The 23,281-nt window shown below is 50.7% G+C and overlaps 2 protein-coding genes across 7 annotated transcripts in view; one reads left to right on the top strand and one right to left on the bottom strand.

The window, feature by feature from the left end:
• NGEF (neuronal guanine nucleotide exchange factor) overlaps positions 1-11,122 on the top strand; it is a 39,522-nt gene extending 28,400 nt beyond the window's left edge. For all 4 annotated transcript variants that reach the window (XM_066326216.1, XM_066326213.1, XM_066326214.1 and 1 more), the window contains 7 exons: positions 454-528; positions 2,471-2,560; positions 4,117-4,280; positions 5,278-5,433; positions 7,882-7,961; positions 8,410-8,514; positions 9,154-11,122. In XM_066326216.1, coding sequence (XP_066182313.1) covers positions 454-528; positions 2,471-2,560; positions 4,117-4,280; positions 5,278-5,433; positions 7,882-7,961; positions 8,410-8,514; positions 9,154-9,326 — 843 coding nt within the window. In that variant the 3' untranslated portion in view covers positions 9,327-11,122. The remainder of the gene's footprint in view (positions 1-453; positions 529-2,470; positions 2,561-4,116; positions 4,281-5,277; positions 5,434-7,881; positions 7,962-8,409; positions 8,515-9,153) is intronic.
• Positions 11,123-12,259: 1,137 nt separating this feature from the next.
• Positions 12,260-23,216, bottom strand: SNORC (secondary ossification center associated regulator of chondrocyte maturation). Of its 3 annotated transcripts, XM_066326211.1 has the most exons (4): positions 21,771-23,216; positions 21,081-21,194; positions 13,111-13,296; positions 12,260-12,402 (listed from the first exon to the last, which is right to left on the bottom strand). In XM_066326211.1, exons 2-4 carry the CDS (start codon positions 21,172-21,174, stop codon positions 12,293-12,295), a joined length of 390 nt encoding a protein of 129 aa, XP_066182308.1. In that variant the 5' UTR covers positions 21,175-21,194; positions 21,771-23,216; the 3' UTR covers positions 12,260-12,292. The 3 variants fall into 3 exon arrangements, with proteins under 3 accessions (XP_066182308.1, XP_066182305.1, XP_066182306.1); XM_066326208.1 differs by lacking the exon at positions 12,260-12,402 and having other exon boundaries at positions 12,658-13,296; XM_066326209.1 differs by lacking the exon at positions 12,260-12,402 and having other exon boundaries at positions 12,658-13,293.
• Between the last annotated feature and the right edge of the window lie 65 nt (positions 23,217-23,281).

Raw genomic sequence — 23,281 nt, 5'->3', positions numbered from 1 at the left:
TGCCTGACGGTTACAATGGTGACATTGACATGCAGAACAGCTGGATGACACAGGGATGCTACACCATGGTGGCTTGGGCCAGTCAGCCATTTTCCTCCTGTGCTTTGCCATCTTACCTAAACATTGCTGAAGAACATGCTTCTAGGGATGAGGAAACAGTTCAGTCCCAAATAGTCTTATCCCACTGGGATTACCAGTAACACTGTCTGTTAGTCAGCTCTAGTTATTTATTAATTTATTTTTATAAAATAAGAATCTACCTGTTATATTTCTCTTAGATATAGGGTCAGATGGGAACAGGTTTCAATGAGAAAGAGGAACTAAGAGGTGAGAGTCACTGTGTCACCTTTGCTGTAATTAGGCTGATGGCCAGAAGTAATTTGTAGGCTAGCAAATACCCTTCTGTGCTTGCACATTGGGATCAGCATTAACACTGCCTTTTCTCCCCTGCAGAATATTTTGAAGAAAGTGGAAGAGAAATCTGACAGGGAATCTACTGCTCTGGATGCACATAAAGAACTGGAAACAGTAAGTTTGAATAAGTTAACAGAAGGCCATTAAGACTGAACCACCATGCTCATTTCACACACACACATTCCCCTGAAAAAATCACCTGCAGACTACATTCTATCCTGAAGCTGTTTCTTTGAGTCCTGTTACTGTGTTTCAAGAGGGTTTTGGGTTTTTTTCTAAAGTCTGAAAGATGGGCTAGTCTACTTGCACTTAGACATCAGTGACAATTAATCCCTTGCTAACAGTAGATGTAAGTTTCTGCCATAGCAAAAGGCAAAGAATGTTTTCCTTTAGAGTCTCCAAGAACACAAAATGAAGGTGATGGATCCCAGTGAGAGGTGTGATTAGGTACAAAGTACAACTGTATCAGGTTTCCTATGACAGCACACTTCTTCCTCTGACCTAGAATAACAGCTTCCTGATGAAGTACACAAGCCAGCTTTTAGCCCTATTCCCTGAAGCTGGTAGGCAGGTATGGTGTTCAGTTGTGCTAGTTACTGATGTGTAAAAAACCCCAGGGAGGCACTGGGATGTTTCCCATCTGGGCTGCTCCTGTTATGGTTAGACAGGATAGTACCATATCTGAATGGTCTAGACATAGCTGGCAGCTGCATGGGCTTGGGACAGTGTTTCAACCCTTCTCCATCAGAAGCTTGGAACGTCTCCTGACTCCTGCAGTTCAACACAGGTATCTGAAGTTGAAAACTGCGCTTGAACATCAGCCTGAGGATGGGCCTGCAGCTTCTGACTGAAACACTAGAACAGAACAGGCTCTTGGATTTGCCATGAACCAGCCTAGGAAGTGTATACTTGGAGATCACCAGGGATAAAGACAGGGACTTTATCAATGGAGGATGTTCTGCACTGAGTAAATATTTGCAGAATCCCTCTTGACTACTACAAATAATAGTAGCCAAATATTTTTCCACTGGTAGCCTGAGGAAGGCTGTTCCTGTAGCATGCAGATGACTGTAGCTGCTGATGGGAAAATGCTGGGTTTATATTCAGTTATCAGTGACTCACATGATCAGTTTACTAGTTTTTTTGCAAGGTTAAACCTGTAAGTGTTCAAGCTTAGATACCTAATATCCAACTACATCCAGGCATCACAACAGAGACCATCTAATGCTTACTTTTTCTATAGGCTTATTTTCTCTCTTTCTATTTGAGAGGCAAGAGCTGATCACAGTTTCAGTTACTGATGTTTGACAGATTCTGAGTAGCAGAAACAGAGCACAAAGTTGAGCTTGCTCTCCAATGTAATTTTTCTACCTAGCCAGTTCTCATGAGAGTTGCTCCTTATGAAACAGGCAGTGGCATCTAGGTTAAGGTCCCTGTAACAGTGTAGTGCTTGCACGTTGGTTGTGGTTTTTCAGTTAGAAGTTTGTACTCAGAACACAGCTGGGCTCTGTACGATGAACGGCTCTTTCCCTAGGACATTTTATATCCCTGGCATCTAGTGCTGCTTGGCAGAACTACAGTATTTGCATTTTTGAAAAGAAGATGTTTGGCTTCATTCTCTCCTTGAAGATGATACTGCACATGTACCTTATTTCAAATGTTTGGAACAGGGAAAATGAGATATATGGTGTGTCAGGATCTGGAAAACAAGCTGCTCCTTTTGCTGTGCAACCAGAAGCACTGTTTTATACTGTCTGTATAAAACATTATAATACATTCAGTAACAGAATGTAGCCACCTAATATGTCCTCTGACAATCAGCTTCCACCTGTAATACCTTCTGGTGTTTGGGAGCTTTTTGGTTGTTCAGGTTTTGGGGTTTTTTCCCCCTTTTCTTTTTCATGCACCCACAGTGCTGATAAAAGAACTTGGCTTTGTCAGTTCCTCTTTACACCAGGGCACTTAACCTGATCATGGTCAGGCCTTTTCAGGCTGCCCATTATCACTTACCTGCTTAAAGCCTGCAGAGACAAACCTCTGTGCTCTCCTTTCCCAGGTGGTGAAAGCATGTAACGAAGGTGTTCGCAAGATGAGCCGAACAGAGCAGATGATCAGCATCCAGAAGAAACTAGAATTCAAGATCAAGGTATAAGCACGGGCTGGACAGTTTTGGTTCGCTGCCTGCATGTTGCAGACAGCCTCCAAAGGGGCCTCTCTGAAGGGGCTGCTGCAGGCACAGCTCTGTGTGTGCTCAGTGCACGCCTGCTGCAGAGGCTGGGGCAGCACCAAGGCCAGTGTGCTGTGCACATACACAGGTGGGACACGCTGGCACTGCCTCTCCTGTGCACTGTGCTCCTGCTCCAGCACTCAGGTCTGGCTCTTCCCTCTCACCTCTCTTCACAGGTCAGCTTTCAGCTGTTATCTTACATACAAAATATGTTAAATATGCTAACAAAATATGTTAAAGGTAGATGAAAGTTACAAAGCAAAACAGTTTAAAACTGAAAAGTACCCAAACACAGACAATAACCCACCATTTTCATTCTTTCCTGTACTAATGCATTCTTTTCAGTCTCACTGTACAGTCTCTAAATGCCTGCTGCTGATCTGTTTCAGCTCCATAAGGGAATTGCTAAATCAATATTTAGGGGTGTCTGATCAGATCTCAGTTGATACATACCATGAAATTCCAGTGCTGTTGTTGGAAAGTTGTCAGTTCTTTTCTTGAGTGCTGTAGAGATGCCTCTCATGTCTGTCTGCTTCACAAACTTTAAGAATCATATTTAGCTTCCAAGCAATCTTTTTATGTACCTAAATGACCAAAACAAAAACAACAACAACAAAATTTTTACAGAGCACTTCACCAGTGTGTCAGGGCTACCACTGGACAGTAGTAAATTAGGGAAGCTGCACAGTTGCCTCCACCTCTTGTAAACCTGAGGCTGTAACGACAGGCAAGAGCTGGTTCATCTCTGGAGCAGATCTGCCTTGGGGACTGGCACAACTACAGTTCTTCTGGGGAAAAGAGTGCAAGGGGTTGAAAAGAAAGATTGTGCCACCATGCATGTGATGAGCACTGGGAGTGAAGGTGGAAAGAGTGACAGTTATACAAGTATTTTCCAATATTTCAGTCATTTGGAAGTACAGTGTTCTTCTAGTAAAAGATGTGCTTTGTTCTGGGCTTCTTGGTTTTAGCACAGTAAGTGTTGAAACTCCAGCAGACGTTCTGTGGTAGGTGCATGGACAGTATCTCCTCCTGACTGGGACAGACCCAATCAGAGGAAACCTGTTTAAACTTGGGGGTTTTTGTAGCCAAAAGGCCAAATCCATGGTTTTGAAAGTCAATCTTACTATTTAGGAAAGTTCAGCCCAGGTGACAGGATCTCTCAGAGAGAGATCAGGGCATAGGCTGTTTCATTCTGGCACTTGTCACTCTAGCATTGCCATCCTTAAATGTCTGTCCATCCTCAGGCACCTGCTATACCCTGTCCAACTTCTGTCACACTGTGCTGGGCTGTGGCAGAGCACACAAAGGATGCCCTCCCCTTGCAGCTCTGCTCCAGCCTCTGCAGTGCAAGTTGTCGTGATGGGAGCTCACCACCCTTCCTTTTGCATGTCTTGGTACTTTCAACATCATAACCACTTGAATCCGTGGGGTTCTGCTGCTCTCCTGAGCTTTTGTCATCTTTTCCTTCCTTCTAGTCTGTACCCATCATCTCTCACTCCCGCTGGCTGTTGAAGCAGGGGGAACTGCAGCAAATGAATGGTCCAAAGACATCACGAACGCTTCGCACCAAGAAACTCTTCAGAGAAATCTACCTGTTCCTTTTCAATGATCTGCTGGTGATTTGCCGGCAAATTCCTGGGTGAGTGCAAAATTCAGGTAGTACATGGAATACTTCATTAGTTTTATTGCCCCAGGTTTATCCAGCATGTGATGCTGTGACACCATCCTGTCCTGACACGTACACCTCCCTCCAGCACAGCTCAAGCTCAGCTTTATGGGTGGCACAACTCTCTCCAGCTGAAAATTCATGGCCAACAGGAGTTAAACAGATCCCAGGGCAGATCTGCCAGCAGGGGAACTATACATCCAGCAGTTTCTGTGGGTTGGCAATGAGTTACATTGGCTGGTGGGCTGACCCTGGAGACCTGTCTTCCTGTCAAGAAGTGATTTTTGACTCATCGCTGCCAAAAGAACAGCACAGATTTAGTCAGCTAAAACTCCGAGAAAGCTGACTAGAAAGTTAGATAAGCAGGGACGGCTATAAATTTTGGCCTGAGGCCAGTGGTTATATTTGACATGATGTAACCTACCTCAGGAGGGGAGGATGTGGTTGTACTGAAGACTGGGTCGTCTTGTGCTAGCAGACACTGGTGAAATACAGCAGCAGAGAACAGCATGCTCTTTGTGGTGTGAATTAGACCCACTGGTTGGGAGCATCTTGCCTGTCCACTGTTCCTAATGAACGTGTCGCCGCAGTGTCTGTGCACCAGGAAATGTTTTGCTTCTGGGGCAACTTGTATCCAGAAAACACAGAGGTACTTCATAAATAGGAATGAATTAAGCCTCACAATCCCCTTTGAGGGAGCACAGTCTGTGTTTTGGACATAGGGAGCTCAGACAGAGCAAACAGCTTGTTTCAGGCCATGAGGGATGCCCTGGGCAGAGCATGGAGAGGGTCCCTTGCTTTGCAGTGGGTTTTCATAGCCACATACTCATCCCTTCCCACAGTAGGACATCTTTTTTTCTCCTGCCATGCAGCAGCTCCTGGTCTGTGTCCTCAGTACAGTTCTGGGTGGCTGAGGTCAAAGTCTTCTGCAGTAACTACAGTTTTTCCTAATCTCTCTAACCTCTCCCAGGGACAAGTACCAAGTCTTTGACTCTGCTCCCCGAGGGCTTCTTCGGGTAGAGGAGTTAGAAGATCAGGGGCAGAGTTTGGCCAATGTCTTCATCTTGAGGCTGCTAGAGAATGCAGATGACCGGGAGGCCAGCTACATGCTGAAGGCATCATCCCAGTGAGTATCAGCCTGTGCTCAGCAGTGCTCTCTCCCGACATCCTGTCTTCATGGGGTTCAGCTGTCCAGGCTTTCCAGGGGTGGGCAGAGAGGGATCCCACTGTGCAGCTGAGCTGGCTCTACCAGCCTCTCTGCCCGGCATAACTTCCCTGAGGCTACTGAAAGGCACTGGTCACCTAGGCAGGTTTCTCTCCTGTATGGTGGATTTAAGGCATCTGGGGTGGTGGCAGTTCCTATTCTAGGACAGAGAGATCAGAAATCAGCCCAGCCACTGGGCCCCAGCTGATTTACAGCCTGTAGCATATTCAGAAAGCAAAACCAAGCAGGATATATCCTGACAACACTCCAGTGGCTCCACTGACAAGGATCATGACCATGCCTGACCAGCCCTGTAGAGCAAAGTGTCATCTGCTTGTGGGTGAAGGTGGGAGAAAAGGCTGCTTTCTCTGTGTCTCCACAGCCAGTGCCAATCTTGTGCAGCTCTTCTGCTGCTTAGGGCCTCCTTGTCTCCCTGGATACAGGTTTTCTGGCTCACTGATTTTTCACTTCAGGCTCCAACAAGCTCAGGCTGAGCATATGATTCAGCTGTGCTAGCACTGACCTGATTGTTTTGGAGCACAGGGCATGGCTTCCTCACTGACCCAAGCCTTACCGGGCCCGCATTTTCTAGCCACCAGCTCAGCAGCTCCTATAGACAATGCACATCCCCAGGCTGATATTATCTGCTGTCAGTAGGCTGGTGTTCATCATCCATATTCCTAAATGAACGCCGGCCTGAGGGTTGCATCCTGACCCCCACCCCCCACCACTGCAGCATCAGCATCAGGACAACAAGCCCCCAGTGCAGTGAGGAGCTGCTTCTCCCCAGACATATGGCTGCAGCTCTGCTGCACTGAAAATAGAGATGTCAGTCACACTATGCAGGGCAAGCGCATGTGTGACGTCTGTGAGGCTTGGCTGTGCAGCAAACCATAAACCAGGCCAGGATTTGCTCAGCTCAGGGGAGGCAGTCACAGGTCTGTGCTCTGCATCCTGTCCCATCTTCTAGATGGCCACAGCAGGTATGCAATGCAGAACGTGGCTTGCCAACAGGTCTTGAGCACTGAAATGTGACAACTGCTGAAGGCTACTGTTTCAGAGATGCAGGAATGATGGAGCCAGTACCAGGCACAGACTGAAAAACTAAACAGTTAGAAGAGATAAGTGGGTGCCAAACAGAGACTTCTGCATCTGTTCTGCAGCTCGTGCATCAGGCAACAATGACCTGCTCAGTGACAGCTTGCAGCTCATGCCCTGGGTGGGCTCTGCCAGGAGCTGACACTTTTATTTGGACACATCCAGTTACATTGATAGAACTGGAGTGTGGGTGAGCTCCTTGCAGGCTGAGAGGAGCTGGGCACTGTGGATGGATCCATGGAGGATCTGTGTGCACGGCCAGCATGCAGACAGGGCCACAACCACAGCAGCACTCTGGGTTTGACCTCTGCATGTTATAGCTCCTCTGTGCACAAAGCCCTCATCCTGCATGTCTTCATGTGGTGTGACCTGCCGGTGTTTCCACTGGTCCTTGGCACTGTCCTTCATACCTGAAGTATAAGGTATTCCCAACTCCACAGATCAACTTGCCAGCACTTGTCCTTTACATCCTCCTTTTAGGCCCCTCTGCTCCCTGAAGACTCTTCCATGGCTTGTCATGTGTCAAGCTCAGGCTTTAAAACCACCTGAGAAGGTAGAAAAATCTGACTCTCTGGCAGCTGAAAGTACAGCTGGTCCTCCAGGCAGGAGCTGGAGCCTGGGAAGGTGAACTGTCCCATTTCCTCAGGGGGCAGAGGGAAGCCTGAGAGGAGCCAGGCCTGAGACTTCTCCACCATTTGTGAGGTCTTCATCCTCCCAACTGCAGGTCTAGGTTTTGCAGCGTGCTGTTCACATGTTCACATGCTGTTCTTGTCGCCATGCAAGTGGTACCCTTGGTGTGCTGCAGTGCTCTTCTGCAGGAGAATTAATCATCTCTGCCCTTTAAATGTCCCTACACTGCAGTTGCAGGAATAGATGGTTGCTGTAAGTGCTTATCTCCTGGAAAAACTGCTCCTGTTGACCAGCTCAGCCAGGAGCTGCCTTTGCTTGTTACTTCTCAGAGAGTACCAGGCCCCGACCTGGCTGCTGGCTCTTGCCAGCAATGCTAGCAGAGGGAGCCTCCCCAGAGAGGGACCAAGTTGCCTCTGGAGGACAGCCAGGGCTGTGGAGCAGGGCCTGGAGCACTGTGTCACGTGTGACCTCCTGACTGGGGTGTGCAGCAGTGGGACTCAGCATCACCACTGAACCCTGGACCCTGGAGAGGCAGGCAGGAAAAGGCTGGAAGGAGGAATATGAAGTCCAGAACTGGCTGGAGAACTAGGACCCCTACAACTCTTTCCATGTTCATAGCCTTGGTTTGTCTTCTCTTTCCAGGAGTGAAATGAAGCGCTGGATGATTTCACTAGCCCCAAACCGGAGGACCAAATTTGTTTCATTTACATCCAGACTTGTTGGTAAGAGACACAGCATGGGAGCTGAGAGCTCTTCACCCCTACCACAGGGCACCTTATTCTGCCTGATCTCAGTGCAGCCACATATCTGGGACCTGTGCCAAAGCTGAACCCTCTCTGGGCTCCTGTCCTTTTCCACCATCAATACCTGCTTGTCTTTGGGATGGCCTGACCTCAACCCCTCCAGCCCTGGGCTGGGCTGCACCAGCACTCACCCTCACATCCAGGCTGCTCATGGCTGGCACTGTGGTGGTAATGTGAACCTGGCTCCCTTCCCAAGAGTTGCTCTCCTGGTACCTATGGCTGGGCCACTCCCTGGCTTCTCCAGAGGCCCTTAACAGATCAGAGGAGCCATGTGCAGAGCTCATGGGGCTACAGCCACACAAGCTGTGCTGTTCTTCAAGGGGCTTTATCCTAGTCCATCCCTCACTTTTGCCCTGTTCCTTGGCAGACTGCCCACAGATCCAGTGTGTCCACCCGTACGTGGCCCAGCAGCCTGATGAGCTCTCCTTAGAACTGGCTGACGTGCTCAACATCCTGGACAAGACAGACGACGGTATGGGGGTGGGCTGGGGTGGGCTGGGAGTCCCTGTGGAAGGATGGGCTTTGCTGCAGGGAGGCAGCTGTGAGTCTCTCCCCGCAGCCCGGAAGAGGCTCTGGCCTCAGCATCACAGCCAGAGAAGGAAGTTACTGCCTTCTCCTAATAGCCATTCCAGCTGCCTAATAGAATCCAGTTGCCTAAGTTGTGGCAACACTGGCACAGCCTCCCAGCACCAGCTGTGGGCCATGGTAAAGCTAGCACAGCCACCCCAGATATAACCCAGTGCTGTGCTTACCTTCATAATGGTTCACAGCCACGTGGCCCTGCTCTCTGGGGTAGTCTTGTAGCTGGTGGTCTCAGTCACATTGGGGGTCTGCTGGGGACCAGCTGTGGCTCCAGGGGCAGCAGAGGGCACTTGGTGGCAGCAGTGCCTGCTTTCTGCTGGCATCCCTTGAGTCAGTTGTCCTCACACAATGCTGCTCAGCTGAGCAGGCCTCCTTGCTGGATGGACAACCTGGGTCTGCTCCAGCACAGGCCTCTGAGTAGCTTCCAGAAAGCTCTGCCAGCTCTAATGGCTCTTCCCAGCACTGCTGTCCCAGTGCAGGAGCAAGGGCCAGTCCTTCCCCACTTACACCTGTCTCTGTCTGTGCTCAGGCTGGATATTTGGGGAACGTCTTCATGACCAGGAGAGGGGCTGGTTCCCCAGTTCTATGGGGGAGGAGATCCTGAACCCTAAAATTCGAGCCCAGAACCTGAAGGAGTGTTTCCGGGTGCACAAGTCAGATGACAGCCAGAGAAGGAAACTGGGTAGCAGAAACCGCCAATGACCACCGGCATCCCCAAGCATCTGGAGTGCCTCAGAGAGGCAGAAGACAGAGGCTGCCAGCTGGGAGGAGGTGGCAGCTGTGGGACACTGTGGGGGTCCTGGTGCACTGGACAAGGCGCACACACCCATGAACATACTGTCATTCCTAGGCCCCCCAGAAGCCCTGGTCCTTGCCTGGAAATCAACGCTTTAAATTGTAAAATAACCCTTTTCCAAGTGTTCTGTAAAGCCCCAAAGAGCACAAGCCCAACAGACACTGCCTGAAGGCCACCGAGTGCAGGCCAGATGAGCCACATGTGCTGGCTGGGGCTGGCTCAGGCTCCTTGGGAAAGGCAATGGCCACAACCATCACTGACCAATTAATATCACCCGGTTTAAGACTAAGGGCTCATTGCTACCTTCCAAGTCTGGAATGCTCTGAACCCAGCGTCTCACAGGGGAAGAACAGAAGTGAAGCAGTTGTCTCAACTGCCTCTCAGAGCTCATTGGCAACAGGCTGGGATGGGCCCCAGGAAGTCCACCACCCTAGTCCTGCTGTGAAGCTGCTGGGCTCATTCCCACAAGCTGACCCTTGATCTGCTTCCAGTCAAATGCTCTGCAGTGCTCCACACCCAGCTCTTCTCCAGCAGCAGCCCAGCCTTGCTAGACCTGACCCACATCTCTGCCTGCCTGACAACCTTAAAGCACATCTGGGCCCTCTCCCATGGCTCAGCCCCCTCTTCCACAGCCCACCTCCTTGTGCAGGGCCACTGCAGAACTCCAGCATCATGGCCTTTCCTGGTTGATCGTGCACTTGTGGTCTTTGCTACTCCCTGCTGCCGAGGCCAGAGCAGGGGTGACCGTGCCAGCGCTCACACACCACACAAACCACAGGAGCACCAGCAGCCCCAGCTGCCACACAGCAGGGGAATGACTTTACCTGGGAGCTGCTGTCCTGTGTGCCCTGAGAAGCCCAGCAACCTGCCGCCTGCATGCTCATCACCCACCCCCATCAGCCTCCTGTACAGGCTCACCTCCGTGTATATATCCAAGTCCTGTGGCCAGCAGAGCCGCTCGTCACTCCTTCCAGCTGTGGCACTGAGCAACGCATGACGCCCTGGGCACAGCACTGAGAGCGGCGTGGGGCCGGACCCATGGCAGCCACCCCTTGTTCAACAGTCCCATGCTTGGCTGAGGGCATCTCAGCCACAAGCTGGGCCCAAGCTGTGGCCAGCATCCATTAAGAAAATCAATTATTTGGCACCTTTCTGTAACATGGCAAAGGATTGTCTTCCAGGCACTGTAGCCTGTGCTGATGTACGCTCTGGCTGTGTCACGGTTGTGCTCAGAAAGGAGACAGAGAGCAGCTGCAGCTGCAGCCACGCAGCAGCCATGGGCATGGAGGGAAGGACCACAGCCATGCCCAGAGGAACATGGGGAGAAAGCAGGACACTTGGAAGCTGTAAAGGGAGGCTATAGAACTGCTCTTTGGACCACATGGGACATAACAGTGTGAGGCTGAACATAGCTGAGGTGGGGTCCAGGGCTGTCCTTACTGACACCACAGCCCTGGGACAGCCAGCCCAGAGCCAGCACCCAGGAACAAAGTGGTGGGAGCCACAGTATTGAAGGGGAGAGAAGGCATTCTTCACTCAGGCCCAGATCAGTGCCACCACATTAGCATGTGACAACAGCCAGCAGAGCTGTGCTGCCTTGGCCAGCTGTGGGAAGTTCATACTAAGCAGTAGTTCCCAGTCAGCAGTCACTGCCCAGCCCCAGAGCTGGGCCAGGAAGGACTTGCAGCGTCCAGTCTGGTGCACTGGGTAGATTTAATGGGGACACCCTAAGTCAGGGCTCTCCAGCAGCACCCCACACTCAGCTTCCTGAGACAACCAAACCTCCAGCTCAGGATCTAAACCTTGCAACAGCCACAAATTCACTAGTGCAAACCCCCGAGAAGCTCCAGCTCTGGGAATTCCTTAAAATTACCTGCAAAATTGCCACATCTCACATCATCCAGCTTGGAAGCCCAGAAGCCAGCCCAGTCCAGCACAGGGCCTGCAGCCACACGTGCCTGCTTGACATGTTTCTCACAGCACAGAAATGCTCCCTTGCCCATCAGATGTTTCACCAGTTCCCCAGAGTGCCAGGATGCCAGCTCCTCACTGCACTTCTCCAGGGAGAGGGGCTCTGCTGCTGTGCCCTATCCCATCACTCACCACCAAGCCCTGGGATTGCTCCAGCCCTTCCGGCTCTGCTGCGATTCCATAGGACTCCAGACGCCAGGCACAGGCTGTGCCATTTTCAGGCGCTGAATGGCATCTAGTGTTATTTCCTCAGCCCCACCCCTGCACGCCTCCGTCTCAGTGGTCTCCAGCGTTGTACAGGGCCAGGCCTGGGGCCCACGAGGACGGGCTGAAGCCCCCCAGCCCTTGCCAGACTGCCTCAGTGAACTGAGGGGAACTTCTTGTTGTCTCGTTTTTCCTTGTGATAAAATGTAGCTGAGCAAGCCAGCGCCAAAACACTTGTGTGTCTCCTTCCTTCCCCGGACTGCTGATCACTTGTCTCCTCCCTCCAGTGCAACTGGCCCAAATGCAGTGGGTGAAAATGGGGTTGCACATGAACTTGGGACAGCTTACTCCCATGAACAGCCATGCCCTAGGAAAGCTGTGCAGGGTGCTGCCCAACACCGTTACCATCACCCAGACTAGACCTAAAAGGGCCATTTTGAGCTCTCAACTCAAAGCCACACACTGCCACAGATTGCTTGAGTGGGATTGACAGGCGCTGCCAGGTCTGTGTAATCCAGGAGATACACGCCCCAAGGACAATGAGCACTGGGTGTAGCCTGGCTGCCTAGTGCAGGGCCAGCATTGCTTTTCCTGTATCTGTGGCACCATTTCTCCCCAGCCCCCAGGCAGACAGTTCAAGAGCAGTGGAGGGCTGGAGACAGGCTTGGTTGTGTAACAGAAAAAACTTTTATTGAGTTCAAGAAGCTGAGAACTTTCTCAGTGTGATGACAACCAAGGCCACAAGCACAGATGTACCCAGAAGGGAGGCAATGACAATGGCACCAATAGCTCCAGGCCCCAGCAAGCCTGCAGGAAGAGAGAAAAAGGCATGAGGTCAGCAGAGGCAGTGGGCCCCAGATGGGAAGGGCCAAAAGGATCACCCCACACCCAGCATGTCCCCAGGCATCAGGCCATGCTCCTGTCCCAGAGCTCTCTGCACTGGCCACGTCTCATGTCCTCGCACAGCCCAGGTGTGGTACCACAGCAGGGGGCTGTAGCCAGCCCCCATCACCTCAGCCAGCTCCCAGTGACAAGGACAGCTGCCACAAAGTGGGTTGGTGGTGCCCAGCTTTCCTGCTGACACTCAGACTGGGAGAGTTGCTTTGCTTGTGGCGGGACCACATCTCAGCTGGTGCTTGCTGTCAGTCAGGAGCCATGAGGCAGGAAAGGCACTCATGCTCCCTGTTCAGGGAGCTCCCGGCACGCTCTGTCCCGGAGAGCCCTACCTGCAGTCAGGGCAGTTTTCTTTTCAGGGCAGGTGCCTGCCATGACAGGTCTTATGGAAGGAAGAAGGGTCTTGGAGCCATCTTGGGGCTGGCAAGAGCTCTGCCAGCAGAGGCTTTTCAGCAGGGAAGTTTCCCCGGGCAGGCAGTAAAGGCAGTCCTCCCCCTCCCCAGCAGTGTGGCTTTAACCCTTCCCGGGAGGAGACAGGCCCACAGGGAGCAAATCCGCCGTGAGGACGTCCCAAGCTGCTGCGGGAGCGAGCCGCGGGCAGTCCGTGTCGCAGCCACTCACCGTCCCCGGCGTCCAGCCGGTGCAGGTGGGTGGTGTCCTCGGGCTCCAGCTCGGAGGTGTACGGGGGAAAGGCAGTGGCGTCCGACAGCCGGGCGGTGGTGGCGGCAGCGTCGAAGGGACCGGCTCCAGAAGGCAGCTCGGGCGGCTCGTTCCAGAGGGTGGGGACCGAGTCCTGCGGGTACTCTGCTGGAAGAAAGCAGCCACGGCACGGGGGGCCCGGTCAGGCTACGAGCGACAGCCGCAGCTCAACAGGCCGCTGTGCTTCAGCTGCCTGCCAGGTGCCCCCGGGGTGGATGAAGGGTGAGGTGAGGACTGAGAGCCCCGGTATGGCAGAGCCCTCCTCCGAGGGGCACCACCTCTGCTGAACAGCCAAACCCGGAGCAGCCAAAGGCGGTGCTTCTGTGGCAACCTAACATACACACAGCACTCACGGGACAACACAGAATGCCCCAACACCCTGCAACCTCTGCTCACACACGAACAGGCCCCACATGAACATGCACAGGCTGGTTTGTTCATGGATACCCTTGGGACTGGGCTGGGAAGGGCTGTCACACTGCCAACAGGCAGAGGCCAGCAAGCCACCTGTGCTGGCCAGATTCACAGCATCTCAGGGCCCTTTTGTCCTGCACCAACTCGTGCTGTGCAGGATGCTGGAGGTGCTGGCACAGCACGGGACATGGCTCCCCCAGACAGGACCCCAGAGCCTCGACTTCCCCCTGCTGCACCCCCATCATACAGGGGAGATGAAAGCCAGGCCGAGTTGTGTTTAATGTTACCACTCGTCTGCTGTTATTCCTTCCTGCTGTAGGTCAGAGACCAAGCCAGAGAGCCCTCCCTGTGTGCTCCCTGTCAATGCCCAGCCTTGTTCAGGTGGGCCCTGGCAGGAGCAGGAGACATTCCACAGTTCCCTGCTGAAACCACTGGGAATGTTGCACTGGAGGGAGAAAAAAGAACATTCACTGCCCGGGCCCACCTGAACTGACACAATGGTTATCAGGACCGGGAAATAGGGAATGAACAGCTGGAGCAAGCAGCCCGGGTTCCCTGGGGTAACACACAGAGGTATTCCCAGGCACCCCAACTCTGGCATGTGAACCAGGGGCACTTGACGACTTGTCCCAGACTCTCTATAGCCCAGGAAGAGAGATGGCAGCAGCACATCTTGGCAGTGCCAGTCCCAGCTTAAAGTGCCTGGAGCCCTCCTTGCCTCCTGTGGGCAGAAGGCACTGCAGGAGGAAAGAAAAAAACCCTCATTAATGGGCTGCACCACATTTAGTTCTCCTTAAGATCCCTCCCTGGAACAGGAGGGCCAAAACACTCACCTTTCCTGCCAGTACAAACCCGCTGAGAACTTACTGCAGGGCTTGCACCGAAGAGTATCTCCCACCATCTCCAGAGCTATTCCAGGCTGTCCACAATCTTGGGAATACAGCAAAGTTCTATACTAGTTTTGAAAGCTTTCTACAGGTAGCAAAGCTACAAGGTGTCCAGTGAGACAGCTGCCAGGTTTAATCCTGGCCCAACAAGCATCAACAGACAGTAAGTCCCCACTGTGCAGCCTGCACCAGTTAGACCCAAGCAGGAACCCAGCTAAAGCTGGGTGTAGCAAACAGTGTCCTCACACACTTGGTACATCCATGGTCTCTGCACCAGAGGTGGCATTTCGGCTCCCCTGTACAAGCACACAGAGGTTTGTGTTCAAACCTCACAAACACCTGAGCCTTTGCAGGGCCCTTCCCAACCTGTGCTGCAAAACCAACCAGCAAAGCTGAAAGCTCATATTCCATCCCATGGCTCTTCTACTAAGTGCCATTTTCAGTGGACCTCTCTACTTTAAATCCTGTGGTTTCACTGCCAGAGAATGGAACAGGAGGAAATACAGAATTCAGTGAACAAATGTAGTTAACTCAGGAGAGAACCAAGCAGAGTTGGGCTATTTAGCTGGCAACAGCACCATGGGGAAGCTGTTGGTTTAGGAACAGAGCGAAAACACAGAATGCCTTGGAAGCTTTGGTTCCAGGCTGCTTTTTCAAGGAAGAAGCTGCACACAGAAGAGCCACACTCCAGCTGTGACCTTCCTGACTCTGTCAACACCCCCAGGACCAGAACCAACACTGCCACTGTCCCCACCTGGCAGAGGAACACAGTGCAGGGAGGACAGTGTTGCTTCCTTTCCCAAGAATGTTTTTGTTCTCCAGAGCTGCATGTATGCCTTGCGTGTGACCAGGGACTAGTGTTAGCACAGATGATCTGTAACAGATGCAGGCACCATCCAGGGAGACTGTATGACCTGGGCTGGGTCTTCCCAGTCCCTGCTCTCAAAGGGATGAGGAGGGAGCACTATCTCTTCCAACCACAATGCAAAGGTCCCACAGGTGCTACCAAATCCAGAGGTGCCAGGAAGTCTTTCCAGTTCTCAGTGCATCTAACTCCTAAAAAATTTCTTGCAATTCTCTTTAAGCGGGGCACAAAGCTTATTTCTGATAGCCAAATACAGAGGAAACAGTCTAACTTGTTTATGATCCCCATGATTTTTAAAAACTTGGATGACTGCTGGATATGTATTTTGTTAATTCCCCTCATCCAACTGACACACACTTTCAGTTTGCCCACACAGAAAGGGCAGAATGTGCTTAACATGCATTTTCTGTCCCGAGTTCTTGTGGTTTTACCCTAACGGCACTTCAGCCCAGGGAAACACAACCCCTTTCAGTCGGGTCTGGTGCCTCAGGAGCAGTTGTGAGCTCAGAGGCAGCAGCAGATTCCTGCACACACACTGAATGAAGGACCTGCAGCTGAGCCTCCCCGGGAGCCAGGGCTCCATGCTGGTCTCCTCCTCAGCTCCTGGCCCTCAATGCTGCTGGGAGCAGATGCCAGGCTCACACAGGGTGGGGGAACACAAAACAAGGCAGGTTCCTCCAGAGCCCATTGCTGCAGCCTGAGACATCTGCTCATAACCTGCACTGTTCACTCCATGTCTCTCCTTTGATTTTCCCTCCTAACCTAAAAGCTCATGTCCTCACATGCCTCCTGAGGAGAGCTTCTGAGCTCCTGTGAAGGCCAGCTGAGAAGCCCAAGCACCCATCCAGCTATCCTCATACATCCAGCAGGTTTCTTTAACAAGCAGAGGTTTCATATCTGCTTCCCTGATAGTCCCAACGAGTGTCAGCCACACTGCCACTGGCTGGGAGTGGCAGATCTCTAATGGACCCACACCAAATGCCACAATCCCATTTCAGTCCCCTGGTAAAAGCAAGGAAAGTGATGGGAAGGACAGAGTTTGTGTCAGGTACCAAACCCCAACAAATGCACACTATTAGTAAGGTCTCATGTCTGCAAGTGAGACACCAGGACCTTTGCCAGTCACCCGTTGGATAGAATCTGGAGAGATTCTATGTACAGGCAGCAGACCCAGTTCACAGGTTCAGTTCTCTGCTCTGCTGCTGCTGTTTTGGGTGACCACAAGTCGTGCTCTTCCCAGGCTCAGTTTCTCTGTGCATGAGCAGGAGCAGGATCTAAACACCATCTACAGAGAAAGCAGCACCAGAGTGGCCAGGCCTTCCCACCCACACTGTCGCTTCATTCTGACTGTGATTAAGAGGACACGGTCTGTGAACCTCAACAAATACCTCAGTGACAGCTCCGGACTCAGCAGCAGCCCTTCCCAAGGAAAGGGCAAGTTGAAGGAATCTCCATGGCCACGGGGCAAGAAAAAGCATTCTTAAATTGTAAAAACACCTAAACATACTGCCATCTCCAGGGAGGGAGTGCAGTCAAGAGCTGCAAACTAAATATCAAATGTAAGGTAGTGCATGGCTTTCCTGTTCACCCAAGAACTTAGTAGAAATAAAGAACTAGCAAGAAACATGATCAAAATACATCATTCACCCCAAGACCACGTTTAACATCTGGGAGAAAGCCACGCATTAGCTGTGCTGCCATCGGTCTCAGGACCAGTCCTACCTCTGGAACACTCCCGTGGTGCACCCACATAGTTTGCTTGCCCTGGAGGGACTTGGCAGGGGCAGCTGGGGGCACGTGGAGGGGCTGCCCGGCTGCTGAGACACACCAGTGACCCTCCACTGCCGAGGCTCTGTGCCTCAGTGCCGGCTGTTCCAGAGGGAGGGAAGCCTCCAGGCCCTGGCTCAAATGAGCTCTTCCCCAGCATTAGCTCTGTCTCAGCACTGAAACACAACCTGTGGGCAACTGATGCTTTCAGACTATCAGTAAAAGCCTTTTCATGAGAAATACAGTTGGAGAACACTTAGGAGAACAACATGCAATAATCTTACTGGAGTTTTACTGGAGATGGGACTGGACAAAATGGACTAAAATTATTACAGTATTTTGCAGAAGGCCAGTTGGATGATGGCAGCTCTTCCTTCCTACATGTTAACACTACAAATTGTCTTGTTTTAGGGAAATCTCTTTGCTGGGCTGTCTTCTCCCTCTCCCCAGCACAGGCTAGTTATAACGGAGGTGAGGAAATGGGAAGAAAAGATCAGTTATCATAAGAAAATATATGATGTGTTTTCCAAGTGATGCAGGGGCCAGTAGAACTCCAGACACATGGGCTGTAGAGAAACCTGGAGGCGATGATGGCAAAGGCAGCTTGACAAAACTGCTATTTCCATGCTCAGAAAGAAGAAGGTGGGGTGAGGCCAGAGCAGTGACGTGGTAGCCAGCACCCCAGGTACTCAGTGACTGAAAGGTAAGACTGGAAGTCTCTAGAAGTGACAGCTCCGGGGGAAGCCAACCAAATCTACAGGAAGCAGACCCTCCCTACAGGCCAACTGTAAGGGCTTAAAGCAGGCAGATGTGGCCACATGACATCATTGTCCCTGGAGGTGACTTGCCAGTGGCCAATAGCCTTCACACAAGCTGACTTCAGCACCTCATCACCCCCACTCTCCACCTCCAACCTAGCTCCTTATTCAGGAGTCAGTACCAGCATCAGACATTTATAAGGAGTGTTGGAGCAGAGCAAGGTTGAGTAATGGCTTACAAAGTCCTGCTTTAAGTCTGGACAGATCTGCTGGAACAACATCATCTTTTCCTGAAATTTGCCAAACAAAACCTACTTACTGCTATCCAAGTTCTAGTACTTAAGCTTTAAAAATATTTTTTAAAAATCTTTAAAATCCTAATAATTATTTATTCTCCTGTAGCTGAAAGACACACAAGCTGCTACAGAAAGATGTCCTTGGTTGAGGTGTTTTCCTGTGTCTTTGTCTTTAATGTGTGTGCTCTGTTGCTTTTTTCTCCCCAGACTCATTCTGATGTGCTACTGCAGTAAAACATACTTCCACATTACTCAAAACAAGCTCACGAGCCTGCATGGGGGTTTAAATAGCAAATATACACATGATTCAGAAGCCAACACTTTGCAAAGGCTATGTACTAACTTCCATCTCACTTGGAGCTCTGAATCCATTATAGGAATTGAAACTGGGTTTGCTGCGAGAAAAAAAAAAATCAGCTCTTCACAATCCTCCTGTGCTCTAGGCCTACGTGCCACTTGGGCTTGGAGAAAGGGGAGAAGGTTTAGGTTTGTCACAGATCCTTGAGCTGGCCATTTCCTGCTGCAACCAGACGACTGCTCTCCCATCTTTGACAAATGTGATGTTGGAAAGAGCTCAATAACTTGGAGAAGTTCACACTTTCAACAGTGACAGAGCCCTGACCATGCTGTCCAGGAAATCAAACCAGCTGGGCAAGCAGCCAACAGAGAGAGGACACTCATCCTGGACAAGGGGTCTGCATGCCCAGCACCAGCTGCAGCCCTCTCTAAGGGACAGCCGCTCCTGCTCACTCCGGAGGGCTCTGCTGGGGAGAGTCAGAGGTGCTGAGATGAAAGGGCAGGGGCTGGTGAACTCTGAGGCCAGCAAGGGGCTGTCCAGCCCCAGGTGGCCACGGCAGGCACAGGGCCAGGGCAGGGCTGAAAGGAGGCCTTCAGCAGCAGCACAAAGGGCAGCCTGTGGCAGGCAAGGCCAGGAGCTCCTGTGTGCAGCAAGGCAGAGCTGTGGTTCTGATGGATACTAAGTAAACTTGTTTACAGACAGGCAGGGCTGTGAGCGCATATACTGAGACAGGAGGGCTGTCTGTGTGCCCTTCCCCTCTTTGTCTGCACCAGGCCTGAAATTTCCTTTTCTAATGGAGTAAAAGGCAGAAGAAGGTCCACTGTTCCTCAAAGCACCTGTACTGGGGGCAGGAACTCTCCACGTCTAAAGCAGCAGAGAATCATTCTGCTCCTGGGATGCCTTACTGTCCAGGCTGGTTCCCTCCTGTGCTCTCCCAAGGGAGCAGGGAACAACCTGTTAGAGGCCTTTAGTCTCTGAAACACCACAGAATCTCTCCTACACCCCAAGATCTGAATGTTGCACTCTCCATACAAAGCCCTTCAGGCCTCACTGCACAAGATAACGGGATCAAGTAAACTCGGGAGGGAGTCACAGGAGAGAAGTGACACAGGGCAGCAGCACCAGGCACAAACCACAGCTACAATGCCAGAGCAAGCACGTGGAAAAGCTGGAGCAGGGGCAGAGCAAATGCACCAAATACTGGAAATTTAAAACAGCATAGAAGAGATCCCAGCTTGTAGAGAAGCAGATTGAATTCTCACTGGAAATCAATCACTTCCTGCAGAGTGAAATACTGTTAATGATTAAGAAAAGACCTTACCTGGCATAGGGAAAGAGCATCGCCAGTGCTTCTGAGAGCAAGGCACAAACTGAAACTGTGCTAAAATGATTAATGGTCCACTGTACCAAAAAACCTCATGGTTTGAGAAGGAAAGTACCCACTTTTTAGTACTCATTTCTTAGTTACGCTGAAGGTTGCCCAGCAGGAAGGTGTCCTACGAGAAGATACCACCTGCATTAATTCTGCTCCTCCACCCACAGATGTTCCAGCCAGCAGTGAATTCCCCTACCCACATGGAAACTACTTTAAAATGAATTCCATAATTTGATCTGCTAGACAGCTGGTGAGGACCTCCCTGCGAGGCAAGATGCTCAGAACAAACTGTGAGAGAACTGCAAAACAACATTGCTCCAGATCTTCGAAGGCAGGACAGGAATTCAGAAGAAGGAATGCTGTGCCTGTTGTCTTGGCCCCAGCCATCTCTTCAGCCTCACCTCCACTACAAGAAAGGCTCTGGGGGAAGCAATTCCCCATAAGAATTTGACCTGTATGCTTGGAGCCCATCAGTGCCGCGGGGTTGGAAGTCAGTTTTTCCCCAGCTGTAAAACCCACCTCAGACCTGCAGCCTTTGAAGCTGCTTGTGCCCTGGGCTCCCTGCAGCCAGCACAGCTCTGCTGAAGGCAGGAGCAGATAAAGCTGAAATTTGTAACAACGCCCAGAAGAACAGAACCAGCATCTCTCCCATTCCTTTTCCCCATTGCCTCACTGAACACAAGTCAGAGCCAGGCACCTTTCCAGCACTGCCCTGGTGCCCCAGCTCCAGAGCAACCCCAGAAGGATGAACACCTTGGCTTTGGACTAAGGTTTTCATGGACACTTCCCTAGTTCTGCTTAAAGCAGCTGTTGTGCTTTGCTGCAGCAGAGAGCACAGAAGGAACCAGGAATTGGCACACATGCTTAAGCCAAAGAAAAATATTTCTTTCCATAACTTTAAATTCTTCCTGCCATTAAAAACTGAGGTACAGCCTGTCTCATCAGCTTCTGAGAGGTTTTCCATCTCCTGCTGACTGATGAGTTCACTGACCCCCCCGCCCCCCACCAATGCTCATGTAGGTGCCACTGCCATTCTGCTAAGGAAAAGTTAAAGGATTTTCTCTACTGAAAATATTTTCTGCTCACCAGCAGCCACCAAAGCTAGTTTCCCTTGATCAATTCTAATTCAATACGTATTTAGGGATGTTTTCAGGGGAGAGAAAAAAGAGAGGAGCAGTGTAGTACAGGATGTCCCATGCTTTTGGGCTTTAAATGCAAACAAAGCTCCTTACCTGCCTGCACAGCAGGGACCAGGATGCTGCACAGCGAGAGCAGGACCAGGCGAAGGACTCTGTGGTAGGGCATGGCTTCCCCCAAGAAAAGCATCAGCAGGAATCCTTAAAACTCTTCAAAGCACAAAACAACTCAGAAGTTTTACAAGTATAATAAAAATTTTGTTTGGTCAGGTAAAACAAAAAAGAAAAAAAAAAAAAAAAGAAAAAAGAAAAAAAAAGAAAAAGTCCTTCACAAAAGTAACTGTGCAGAGAGAGAGTGCAAAGCCCAGCAGAGCCGCCCTCGCTCTGGCTCCAGGAGCACACCTCCTCCCAAAGGCAGCTCCACCCTCCCAAACCTGTGCCTAAAACCCCATAGGCAGCCAAGCGGAGCCATCAGGACCCTGCCAGGCCCCTGCACACACCAGCAGTTGTTGTGTCTTCCCAGAGGCCACGAGGATACTCCTGGAATTCCCTCCCTCGAGCTGGCCATCCTGGGGCACAGGAAAAAACACAGGAGCCATTGGGGCAGCTCAACCTGAGCCCCAGCAGCCCACTCGAGGGCTCTGCTCTCCCTCACTGTGCAGGGTGGCAGAGCTCTGCAGGGTGGGGAGAGCAAAGAACAAGGGCCTCAATCTTCCGAGGTTAAAATGCTCTGACACAGAGCCAGAGCAGCTCCATGGCATCCTTGTTCCTGGGTGGAATACTTACCGGGCTGGCCTGGGAGCCGTGGGTGGTCTCAGAACTGCTGTCAAAGTCTCCAAGTGTTCCAGGAGAGTCGCCTCTGGCAGGCAATGCCAGCTTCCTCCTCGTTTCCCAACTGCTCAGGCACCACCTCCTCCTGCCAGCTTTTGCCACACTCTGTCCCTGCCTGCCTCGGGGGCTCATGACAGTTGACAGCACAGAAAACCCAAGTTTGTTTCAAATCACATTTGCAGCAACAAAGGATGGGGAAAGGATAAGGTGTATAAAAAGGGAACACTTCAGCTGATTGGCACAGAAGAAATTTCATTAGTATTTTGGAGCTGATAGGATAATGACTACTTCGCGGTTTCCCATCATGTAATGAATACATAAACACCCCTAATGCCACTTCTAGATTCTCTGAAAATATTACACAAGTAGTTACGTCTTAAATTTCAGAATCAGATTTTTCTGCAGCGATCACTTTGCTTTTTAGAGCCACTATTTTCCCCATCCCTACTAATCCAAATGACTCTTGCTACAGAAAAGGGCCCTGTTTGTCACAGAAGGTGACAAGGCAGTCACCCGAGTGAGTACACAATCTGCACGTGCCACCACCTTATCTTTGTACTAAACACAGAATCCAGAGTATTTCAGTACTAAGAACAGCATATCTTCCCCACTGGTCCACCATCTACAAATTCTCAGGAGCCAAGTGAGGTCCTCAAGGTTTGACAAATTATTGCACATTTTCCCTGCTCACATTTCTGCATTTTCATTTAGCAGTCGAGGAGTTCCTTTCCTGCTTCCGAGACGAGCTTGAAACTAACAGGCTTTTGTGTACTTGTAACATGGTGTAGAGCAGCCCAAAATTAGCTTGCAGAAATTAGATCATACCACTAAAAAACCAGAAAACACTTATGAACCACACATCTTATGTGCTAAAAAGAGAAGATATTAAAACAAAGTCAGGTTATCAGCCTAAATAAAAACTGTCCTCTCAGATACCAGCTAAACATTATGCAAATCTACTGTGTAAGTTAGGCCTTAGCATACTGATTTTCCACGGTCATGTGAATGGCAGGACATTTACCATTACCTTTACTGGGATTTTCCACACAAAAACAAGTAGGAAAAAAAAGAAAAATAAGTCTAAAAAGAGAAACCTACCAGGTATCCCTGTGGACTTTGGGGTGAGGGGATAAATAAAACCTCTCATTGAGGGCAGTGCACTGGAGTGCATGGGGTGGGCACCGACTGGCAAAGGAGGCTCCATGGCCAAGTGTTTGTTAAGAGCAAACCAGCCATGGCTTGATCTCCCCTGCATAAACAGCGCCAGTGTGAATGCACATGTTTCTCTACAGACAGCAGAGGAAAATTAAAGCTTTCTTGTTAAAAATTTCCAATATCAACTTACTGGTGTTTATTTGAACTCTAAAATTATCAAGTAGAAAAACCAACCAGTATTCCTCACCAGGGAAGAAATAAAGCAGCAGCTGTTGTTCCACATCCTGTGTATTTGCTTGCTGTTTCTTGAT

The sequence above is a fragment of the Sylvia atricapilla genome, chromosome 10 (genome assembly GCF_009819655.1).
Source record: "Sylvia atricapilla isolate bSylAtr1 chromosome 10, bSylAtr1.pri, whole genome shotgun sequence".
Classification (NCBI taxonomy): domain Eukaryota; kingdom Metazoa; phylum Chordata; class Aves; order Passeriformes; family Sylviidae; genus Sylvia; species Sylvia atricapilla.
Note: the sequence above shows the minus strand (reverse complement) of the source record. Positions and strands in the feature narration are given on the sequence as shown.

What these genes read in the sequence shown, in the direction of transcription:
- SNORC (XM_066326208.1), bottom strand. Translation starts at nt 21,174, where the DNA reads ATGCTTTTCTTGGGGGAAGCCATGCCCTACCACAGAGTCCTTCGCCTG. An exon ending in GGTCCCTGCTGTGCAGGCAG is followed by an intron (nt 13,297 to 21,080) that starts GTAAGGAGCTTT and finishes GCTTTCTTCCAG; the next exon opens with CAGAGTACCCGCAGGACTCG.